Source organism: Sabethes cyaneus, chromosome 3 (genome assembly GCF_943734655.1).
Source record: "Sabethes cyaneus chromosome 3, idSabCyanKW18_F2, whole genome shotgun sequence".
Lineage (NCBI taxonomy): Eukaryota > Metazoa > Arthropoda > Insecta > Diptera > Culicidae > Sabethes > Sabethes cyaneus.
The window spans coordinates 82,197,929-82,209,669 of NC_071355.1; the positions used below are offsets into that span (position 1 = coordinate 82,197,929).

Here is an 11,741-nt window from a genome sequence, read left to right on the forward strand (position 1 = left end):
GTAACGGGCCACTGCTCAAGTAACTATCACTTAAAACAGCTAGGCAAATTGGAAGATGACTCTTGTCGTTTTTGTAACCTAGATAGCGAAGATGCGGAACATCTGCTTTGTAACTGCGTAGCACTTTATCATAGAAGGAGCAAATTCTTTGGGGAGGGTTTAATACAACCCTCTGATGTGTGGGCAAGTTTCCCAAATTAAGCAATTAACTTTATTCGTTATATTATACCTTATTGGGACAATGCCATTAGTCAACAAGTGGAAACCACTCCTATTAATAGTGATACGACACCTTGGCGTGGCTTACAGTAAATAGGGGCCCGCCACAGTAGATCAAACTACTGGTCGCATTGGAGAATGTACCCAAAAAAAAAAAAATTGGCGCTCAGACTTTTATAAAGGGCTTTTTCGTGTAATCATTTTTTTTTACTACGTCTTCAGTAAAATACTGTACAGACTGATCTATGCTAAGTATCTTATGCTAGTTTTAAAATTTACTATATGTATTCAACAGATTCCTTCAATACAAATAATATTGCCCCATTGTATTAGAATAAACAATCAGCCGCCGTCCTTAGTCGCTAGTTTTTGGTCGTTTCGAACTAAACTCGTAATTTTTTTTCTGTTTTACTTGTCTCTGATTCTTTCGCGGTCCAACGCAAACTTTTTTGTAAAGTTAAAATTTCGATGCGTAGGCCAAAAATATATTGGGTCATTCAATGGCAGATGCGACTTCAACCTACAATCTTTTCGTTGATACCCAACGGTTTTTGCAATTAAACTACTGCCACACTCTTATATTAGATAGTCTCATATCTAATTATGTCCCTCCAGCAAGGCTGCTGATATTCGCTTCGTTGCATTCATATTCATGCATCGTATGCGAATCGTACTAAGAATGAGCAACAGCGCTTATGTTAATCGGATGAGTCAATAGCGTCGATACGCTGACACGTTCATGATGCTTCATGTAAGGGGGAAATACACACGAGCGAAAACAAGCTAGCTTCGGTTTTTCATCGCATCAGGCACGATTCATTCAAATCTTGAGGTAGATGATGTGGATTCGAAGGCGAACACATCGCATAGTATCGCATCGAATCGATCGAGTATTCGCCGTGAATGGAACAACTTGGATCCCGAACCTCGGAGTTGCCACCTGGTGGAACCGTCGAAGAGCAATGGACCGGCATCAAGAACGCCTTCATCACGACCAGGGACGAAACCCTCGGCAAAGTGCGCAGCGGGCGGAGGGAGTGGATATAGGATGAAACTTGGAAGAAGATGGACGAGCGCAGAGAGGCGCGGACCAGATCGGCTAAGACAGCTGCCCGTCAACGACACGCCGAACTGGAGAGAGTTGCTAAACAAGCTTGTAGGCGGGACAGGAGAGCCTGGACTAACATCCTAGCCGTACAAGGGGAAACCACCGCTGTCAATGGTGATATCCGTTTGTTGTACGAAATTTCTCGTTGCCTTAGTGGTGCCAGGTTAAATACAAAGATGCCGCTAAAAGACAGAGCTGGTCAGCTGCTGACTGACCGCAAAGAACAACTTAGGCGATGAACATTATGAACATTATAAACATTATGAACAACTCTTTCGAGTTTCAAATGTCATAGACCAACAAAACCCGCAGCTTATGACGCCAACAGTTCATCGAATTAATCGCGTCAACTCGAAGGTGCCATCGCTGGGTGAAATTGAAGCAGTATGTAATGTATGTATGAGTATGAAATTCAATAGAGGGCCAGGGATAGACTGTATTTCAGCCAAAATGCTCAAAACAGACCGATCTTTGTCAGCGCAGATGATGCATCAGCTTTTCAGCAATATATGGGAGACGGCAACTCTTCCGGAGGACTGAATACAGGACATATTGGACGAAGTCCGTAAAAAAGGAGGCGTGAAAAAAAGGCGTGACATTACATCCCAAGCAACAATGTAAGTTTTATTGTACTTTTATGGCGGTTTTCATGACCAATTTTGGTCTTAAATGTCATCATAAGAGTGCAATAAAACCCAAGTTGTTACTTGGGATTGCTCTGTATTACTCTCAAAGTGCTCTGTAGGGCAATCCTCAACCGGATCCAGGAGAAAATTGGCGCTACTCACCGGCGGCAGCAATCTGGATTCGGTGCTGGCAGATCATGTGTAGACCATATCACAACGCTCCGCATTATATTGGAGCATACCAAGAGAATTTCAGGACTTCTGCTGGTGTTCGTTGACTTCAAAAAGGGCTTCGACCGACTCAACCACGAAACCACCTGGTTCGCACTTAGGCGTAGAGAGTTCCAGGTAAGCTAGACCATCTCAGCGAGGCTCAGTACGAGGCGTTCTCGTGCAAGGTTTTGCACAACGGTGTTCGACCCTATAGGGGTTACTGTTGGCGTGAGACAGGACTGCATTTTATTACCGCTATTTCTCATCGTTATGGATGAGATATTAGTTAGAGCAATTGACAGTAGACCAAATCGAGGATTGCCTTGGAATCCTCTAACGATGAAGCAGCTAAATGGCCTCGACCTAGCCGGCGCCATTGTCTTGCTCGCATAACGCCGAAACGATATGCGGAGCAAGTTAGATGAGCTCTCCGAGAGCTCCCAGACAGCAGGTCTGACAGTCAATCTAGCAAAAACTAAGTCCATGGTAATGAACATTAACATTCCCACCAACTTCACAGTAGCGAGACAAACAATGAGCAGGCAGATGACTTTCATTATCCTGGTAGCCAGGCAATGCCCGATGGTGGTACCAAGCTTAATAGAGCCACACGAATCAGGAAGGCCATGTATATCTGCGAAATATTTAGCGCTCAAACCAGATCACTCTACATACGAAAACCTGAATTTTCTATTCAAACGTTAAATCCGTACTGCTGTATACCTGCACAACGTAATGCGTCTTAGTGAAGACAATGCAAAAAGTGCAGGTAGTTATTAATCGCTGCCTGCGATATATCATTCGTGCCTGGTGACCTGACAACTGGATATTCAATGAGGAACTCCATCGTCGATGTCATCAACGGCCGATAGCAAAGAAATTCGTGAACGTAGGTGTAAATGGATCGGTACCACTTTGAGGAAAGGAACGAACGAGATCTGCAGAGAAGCACTCGACTGGAATTCGCAAGAGGCAGACCCAGATGCTCATGGCGACGCAGCTTAGCCAACGGCATTCAGACTGTAGACCAGAATCTGTCCTGGCGATAGGTAAAAGCCATGGCCGGTAACCGTCAACAGTGGAGATCTCTGATTTCATCCTTTTATTCTGCCGAACCGGCGGACATGGACACATAAGTAAGTAAGTAAGAAAGTATTCGAACTCTTTCAGAGAGATGAAAAAAGTTGTAGCTACCGCTGCAGTAACATTTTGAATGATTCCTTTCTTACAGCTATTTCACAATTAATACGCATTTGTATTTGAGGAACAGTGTTGCTTGCATAATTTGGAGACTCTGGAAAGACGACGTGCCAACGGTCAAACCATGTTCCTAGCTAGAATGATTTTTGGACATATTGACTACCCTGCCATTCTGAGCAGTCAACTGAACTGGTATGCCCCTGAATGACTCTTCAGAACTAGGAAGTTTCTAGGAACGGAATGCAAATTATGGACTTTACGACCCTATCCGATTTAGGGCAATCCGGTTAAATGATGTTTACGATTGATTCACCTGAGCAAGGTTTTAGAGCAAATTGAAAACAAAATTTGATACCTTGATGTAACTGAGTTTGATTACTCAGTGTGCTTTCATTTTGGTCGACTTGGTGGTTAAAATATCAAAATTGATTACAAAAATTCCACGCCGTGAAATTAAATTGAACTTTTGCTATCAAAAATTTCAAACTGTACACTAATCTTGTTGTTAAACAATGTTAATAGAAAAGCTGAATTAGTTGTCATTTTGCTATCAGGGGTGACATTGTGATTCTCGTTTCGAGTGATTTTGGTTCGTTTCGCCCATTTGTTTAACGTGGTCGAAACGAACCAAAATCACTCGAAACGAGAATCGCAATGTCATCCCAGATCATCCTTATATCGAACATATAATTTGAATAAAAACTACTGAGGCTTATACAAATTTGAAAAAAAGTTTATGTCCTGGTCTCAAAATATTGTTGAAGGGGGGGGGGGGGGGGCAAGAAAAAAATAATAACATAAAACCTTCAATAACCAAACAAAAGAGAAGAAATTAGCGTTTATTTTTCCATATTATTAAAATTTTAATACAAATATTTTGTACAGTAGTAAAATTTTAGTTCAAGCCTTTCAAACTTCAAAATTTTTTGACCCAAGCACATGAAGTAAGCATCCTGGTAGAGATGAACCAGTTTGATAATAGTGGAGTGCCACAGGATCACCTTAGAGAGCCACAAACGTATAACTTGACTTTCATTTGAATTTTGTTTTGAACTTCCGTGTCACTCGGTTAGTTACCTTGCTTTTTTTAATAATCGAAATCCGTGTCACTAGTTCAGAACTCGGTAACCACGACATAGTAGCGTAATCTAAACATATTGTGAAAATGGCAGTTTAGGTCCCTGCCACTTTATTACTTGGAACGCTTATGCTGTGCTAGTTCAGTGACATCCTGCATGCTGCTTGCATCCAATGAATGGTAAAAACTGTATCATTGAGTTTTACGTCCCCAACCTCCAAAATTAGGGTAGTTACTTGGACATTACGGAGTAAAACGATCAATTTTGAGCCCCGAAAACCCGAAAAATTATGTTTCCATTTTCATCTTATCTAGTACCTTTGACAGAAAAAAATAATCCCGCTGCAATTCAATAATCGGAATATCTCCGTCAAAAGCGGTACCAAATTTCAAAAATATATTGTTTAATTGATTGTTGCCTCCATCTAATTCGGTTATTTTAACTCTTAAATGCCTTTGGACACTTTACTTTTTTGTTCTTACAAAGTATAAAAATTACCTTTTTGCCGACCGGTTTCGGGTAAGTAGTTATCCATCTACTGGTCCGAGTCCAACTAATTATGTTGATGAGAGCTGCTACAGACTTAACTTTGTTAAGCCGAAGAGCGGCGATACTATTGGAGCATCATCCTAGTTCATCGGCCCCGTAGATGGGTAACTACTTACCCGAAACCGGTCGGCAAAAAGGTAATTTTTATACTTTTTAAGAACAAAAAAGTTCTAGTTCTTACGTTAGCACGACTACGTAATTGAAGTCGGTTATTGTAAAACAAGGTAAATTAAAATGGAATCAAGCCGAAAGTCTGATTGCAAGCACCCCAATTTTCGACGTCGGGAACTTAAAGATTAAGCACAATAGTTGCCTGTGACTTGCAGCAGAATCAGAAAACTTAGTTGGTGAAAGAAAGTTGATCGAGACTAACGAGATAATTACTATAACTTTGCACATATTGGATAATTTAGAGATGTAAACTCATTGAAGTGTGAAAAAATCTGCACGTCACTAAAAAATGCAACAGACTAATATGACACTTTATTTTTTTGCCCCTTCACATTTCGAAAATTTATAAAGGGGGGGGGGGGGTGACATAAACTTTTTTTCAAATTTGTATAAGCCTAACTTGCTGAAAAAAACTTATGTCAAAATAGACTAATTTAAATATAGGTGGTGTATAAATAGAATACGTCAATACTTTTTCTTTCAATAAAATTGAAAACAAAATGAGAGCAAAGTCTGATACATCATCAGTGCTATTTGAACTCGGTACCAATTTATGATTTCTAGTTGATATCAACAGTAGAATATGTAATAATTTTGACATATTTTTATTGTCAAACCTTACTCGGGTCGACTTGATGGCTAGTAACAAGCAAAGTGAAATTTCGTTGTAAAAACTTGCTACAAATGTATTGAGAAATGGATGAATGGTCCCTGTGTTGCCCCGTTCTTAATAATCGAAAAAACAAACCGTGTAAAAAAAGTACTTGAGTGTAATTAGAATTTATCCTGATATAAATTGATTTTACTCTGATCGTGTTAGTAACTTTTTAACTAAACATTCGATCAAGATATACCCATAAAACACTGATCAACAGTGTTGTTTGTTGTACATCTTTCAAGCGACAAGATAAAGTCAAAATTGATTCAACCGCTGATTCAAAAATCTAATTATTTCATCGGTAGACAAACACTAGTATAGTTTGTTAAACACTATTCTGTGTGCCTAAGTTGAACTGCTTGCTTTAGATGTGAAATTTGTAAACTGGAATATTCGCAATTTACAGATTTAAATTTAAAATACTGTACAATTATGATCATAACGTCTTGAGTTCCTTACATAAACTGGGTATTTGTACTTACAGCGAAACGCTTGCCGCAGGTGGCGGTCGACTCATCGGCAGCCAAAATACCCTTGCCGGGAGCAACAATAGCCTTGGCGATGCGGGCCAGCTCCTCCTGGACATCCTTTGGTGGGTAGTTGAAGTAGGTAGTCATGTTGATTAGTTTGAGAGTTAACGATCTAAAAGGTATAAAAACAATATTAATTTTCCTTTAGTATTGATGATATTCTTAGTCGACAAGGGAAGTTTACGGTGATTTGCTAGCAGAGGGCATCATCCGTTATGCGATGGATGTCGCAAGTTACTGTTTAGTTGCGTATTAGTCGCCCCACTGTAGTAACGCTGCCAGCGAGTGACGAAGAGCCGCGTGCCGATACACTGACCCCGTTCACCGCGTGACACGCCGCATGTGCATTACTGCGCATGCGATGTGGCAGCGACAGCGTCATCGCTGCCTGCTATTGAAACATTTCAACGAAATATGATGCCGTCTGTTGTGAAATTATTCGTCTGCGAGCACTGATTACGCTATTGGAGGCGCGGTAGAATGACGACAGCATGCCGTGGTATTCAGAAATTAGATTTTTGTGCATAGCATAGGAAGCATAGGAAAATTACCGAGAGCAAAACGAGAAGAACCGGTTTTATGAATTGAATTTGAAAAAGACAAGAATTTCTTGCTCAATGCTATAAACCTGTTTGCTAGAGCATGAAACAACTTTCATCTTTTTGAATCTTATCACTTGGTTGTTTTTAGGTGATAAGATTCTAAGCTTTTCGTGTGTTGCCGACTGCAGTTCCTGTTCTTAATATTATCAAGCAAACAACCAGAAGCGATAACGTATTGAATAATCAATGTTTTGTTTCATTATTCAGTCGAGTTGGTCGTCGAAGAGGTAATTTAAATATTTGTAAACGAGATAATACATACTTCTGAAATTGAGAAAGCCATCTTGTCAGAACTTTACCTTATCAAGTTTAAGCAAACGAAAGAAATTCTTCTTTGACGCAATTTTTACGCTATCATGGTGTATTACTGATTCGGAAATTACTATTCCATAAAGATTCACATTTACATCAGTTTTTAAATCGAATAATCATTCAAATAAATATTGAAAATTCTTCAACCTTAATAATCATTTGATAAAATAAATGAGCTTCACGTTCATACCTTTATTCGTGGATAAATGAAATAAAAATAAATATTTCATGTGTCATAAACAAAGTATCATTGTTTTTCAGTGATCGAATATAAAAGTACATATAAATAAAATGAGTGATGCTCTTCATTGTGGTACATGAAAGCGAAAGTGAAAAAATCTTGGCAACGAAACAACGAAAAACTTTTGAAGGTTAAAACTTTTACTATTTCATTCACAAATTCAATTGCCGGTATAACTTTCGCACTCCGATTATGTAATAGTCCTATGCCCCTTAAAATAGAAAAACATCTACCGGCTACGCTATGTTTTACTAGAAAACAAAACACCGCTGTACGGACACCTCACAGGAGTTGTGAAAAATAGAGCTAAAAATAAAATTCTGCTGCGATATCCCTAGAAACAGAATAAAAAACCCGTCATTCAAGAAATTGAAACTCGATCTTCTTGTCTGACATTCATAAACGAAACAGGTCAGCACTCGGTGACCGCAGTTGGGCCTGAAGATATGGGAAAAATTGAAAGCAAAAACCGGCATCTGCGCAGTTGACAAGTCAGCATTTTTTAAGGTAAAAAGACGAACCAGAAACTAATAACTTGAGAACTGTTGTCCCAAAATCTATCCTAGTTAGTTAATAGTAAAACAGAACAAAATTCCGATTTTATGATGAAAATTGAATACAAAAATATACACAATACGACGGTATTAGGAGTAAGTACCCTACCTGCAAGTTGCAAGTGATGATAAAAAATATCACATCAAAACAAGTTGCGAAAACTAGCATGACCTTAAACAACCGGCTGCCGATAAAGCTCAGACAGGAAAATTGTGCTCAAAGTTCTTCCATGTGCTTGACACGGAACCGAAATTGATGACGTAGATTGCAGCCGACAGAGCCACGATGCTGAACTTGACCTGAACAACAACGATAAGGTCAATTGAACGTACCGACTGCAAACTGATAGGCGTGATGTAACTAAAAATATATTTTGGTTTTGCAAATCTCTGCGCGAAAACTCCTGTTTCCAACCTTTAACACTGTTATACGCTTATTTTGTTTGGAGAAGTTATTGATAAGCATTGCTATACTTTTTGGTCGGCTGTTTAATCATCACAACCATTTGTAAAAAGAATTTAAAACGCCATATCTTTCATGCAAGTAAAAAGGTCACTTCCATTACAGATGAACAGCATGAATAAGACCCTTTTCGATGCGCAGAATCCAATCGCTGTACAATTCGGAGAGATATTAGCTGATAAATTCCAAAACCCATCTTTTTGGAGTGGATAAACAACCACTTCAACTATCTTTTTAATATATCGTAATTGTAAGCATGTTTTAAATAAAATAACAGATCTATTCGTTCATCCAATTGTAAAAGGTCAATTGAAAGATGTAAGAGCGTTGACACCTTCGGCCTGGAGGAGGAAGGTGGAGCTATTTTCATCTCCCCGCCTTCCAAATCATTTTGAAAAGGAAAGTGCTTTCGCTCGTGTTCTGAAGGTTATAGCAATGTCACAATTCCCAAAACTGTAAAATCTAAATTCGTTCATAATATCAGTTCAAATTACAGAATGTGTAAGGAAAAGCCTCTCTGGAAACCACTACAGAGTGCACAGCACGGTGCGATGGTGGAATTCACACACCGACAGCAGAAAAAAAAGTGCAAACGATAGACAGATTACGACATCACCGATCAAGTTGCGAATATTGCTTCGGTTGGGTAATCCCTGCTAAAATCGAAACCACACGTGTCTTTTACCGCCACCCGTTTATTCTTCGAATAAAACTTCACTTAATGCAAATCACCGTAAAAGAATGTCATAGACTTCAATTATTGAACTCACTTAAAATTCACCAGGAAAACACACGAGCTTCAAGCGACCTTTACTGGAAGGCGTACACACTCAGTTTGAACGATGAGTTAGATTGCAAGCAGAATTATGAGTACGAGTACGGGCGAGAGACGTCAAAAGGTTGAATGAAGGTCGCCGCTGACAAAGCGAACCGGGTGTATGGTAACTCTGGTGAGCTCTGTCGGCAAAAGCTTGCAGCTTAGAGCGCGGATGTAACGCTTCAAACCACCGTGAGTGAGTGTAAGGTACCCCTCGAAGAGTAGTGTGCTAAAGTAACTTTATAAAATGTATTGTGAATAATGGAGAACAAATATCTATTTGCTCAGTTTCTGAAAATCTTCTATTTTCATATATATGTTCTATCAAGTACACAAAGTTTATTGTAAATAAAACATTATTTTCTTTCATAATAAATTAAATTAAAAGAAGGTTTTATAATATTTATTATATGCGGTTTTCATTAAAGATTAATACATCACATCAAATGATTACCAAGAGTTTTTTATTGTACCTATGATGGTATTAATAAGAATAAGAATCTCCACCAGCACAGAAAATTTTGAAAATTTTTCTACACATAATATTTTTTCTGAATTACTGAAAGATTTGTTTCCTTTCATATCAAAGTATTTATTCTACGATCATGAGATATAATTTACACAATTAAAATTATTTTATATACAGCAATGATTCGCTAATTGAGTGTTCGTTAATTGGGTGTTCGTTGGTTTGGCCATGCTGCAACTTCAAGGTTAAGATATATAGAATTTTTGAGTTTAGAAATTTCTCACAAATATCAGTTGGCCCAAGTAGCGAATTAGCTGGAGTGCAGCTGTGACCCAATTATAATTGGTATACCGACTTCAGGCTGTAGATTGTTTGTTTCAAACGTAAGGCAACTGTAGGAGAAGGGAGTTGGTGTTTTATAAAATCATAAAACCCATTCTGGCAAATTTCATCACTGATCGATTGTTTTGATCTGGCCACTAATGAGACACAGTTTGAGATTTCGTTGTGGAAGAAAAAAATTACATACGAAATACCGGTTATGATATTTTCAATCGTCAATATTTCTAGAATATTTCAACATTTTTTACTACTATTGAAATTCAAATGGATTCCTGTCTATCCGGGCACGGAGCTGTTTGCCCCACAACTTCAAGCGTACAACGTTTTATTGCAAACTGAAATCAGAAATTGTCATAGATAAGCCAATTGCAAATTATTTTTCAAGTTTTTGTCACCTCTTCCCGTTTCAAATTGGCTTGAAAGATCGGCAAGTAAAAAATGTGGGATACTAGTCGTATATTATCGTGTAGAATGAATTATTAATGAAATTGTGGATATTTGAAAATAAATTGTAAATTATTATCCTATTTTAACTTTGGCCTGGACTAAAAATATAAATTTTCTTTTTTTCTTCATAGCATACGTCATACAAAAAAGTGTATCCTTCAGCGCAGACTTCGAACGAAGAGTGTCAGAAAAATAGATTAAGCCCTGTGCTTCAAGTTTTAATGAAAAAGATAGTTTCGAGAAAAACTTCGGACTACTTTGACCATTCGTTCTGTAATCCCGACCAGTATTAGTTATCAGAGCGTTTTTAGTTGTTAAAAACTAATCTGAGGCCATATTCTCACCTTACTTCACTCACGGACTTTTTTTTCACATTGCATTGAGTGTCTCGAAACTCGCAACTGAGCTTCGATCTGATCGAGCCATATAACACTTTGGGCCCCTCTATTCCTGATGTCGGTAATGTCTTTGTAGAAAACAGATTGCAAAACAGATCGTAGTTTATTCACCTACGCCACTCTTCCTTTTCTGTTAGTACTCCAACCAAAATATTTTGTAACATCTTTCGTTCGAGTACGGTTAGCGCACGTACTTATTTCTTCTTACAGTAGCATCAAGAATTCTTATCCACTGTATACGGTGCTGGACAATGTGTCGCGAATTCGTAGAGCGTCGCGACTCACACAAGTCGGCTTCAATCTGGTCGATACATCTAGCACGTTAAGCTCCTCTAGGGGGCTCCGTAGCCGCAAGGTTACCGAGTCTGCTATGACAAGCGAGTGGTCGTTGATTCGAATCTTAGTAGAATCAAGCCATTCGATGTCAAGTGACTTTAGCATGGGTTTATTCTCAGGCCCCTCATTTACCCTTCCTTCATACAGAATTCTATATATTTACCCTCTGAATGTCCCTCCAATAGTCAAGTGTACTGGTCAGAAGTACGAATGAGTCCTCGCCAGGGGGAATATGGGATAGTACTGACAGCGAGGAATAAGTGGGTAAAGTAGATCAAACTTTAAGGGAAGGGTAAACACCAACACACACAAGCACGCATAAAATTTAATAAGCATATCGCTCACTCAATAGCGATTATAGCAAAAAGAAATGTAGTGCAGGTCATACAGCAAACACCCGGGCGATA

At 38.7% G+C, this 11,741-nt stretch overlaps 1 protein-coding gene across 2 annotated transcripts in view; it reads right to left on the reverse strand.

Moving 5' to 3' along the window:
• The window catches only part of LOC128744593 (fructose-bisphosphate aldolase), a 47,758-nt gene extending 38,355 nt beyond the window's left edge, over window positions 1-9,403 (reverse strand). For both annotated transcript variants that reach the window (XM_053841723.1, XM_053841721.1), the window contains exons 1-2: window positions 9,296-9,403; window positions 6,306-6,465 (exon numbers count right to left, since the gene is read on the reverse strand). In XM_053841723.1, the coding sequence (XP_053697698.1) occupies window positions 6,306-6,440 (135 nt within the window). In that variant the 5' untranslated portion in view covers window positions 6,441-6,465; window positions 9,296-9,403. The remainder of the gene's footprint in view (window positions 1-6,305; window positions 6,466-9,295) is intronic.
• Between the last annotated feature and the right edge of the window lie 2,338 nt (window positions 9,404-11,741).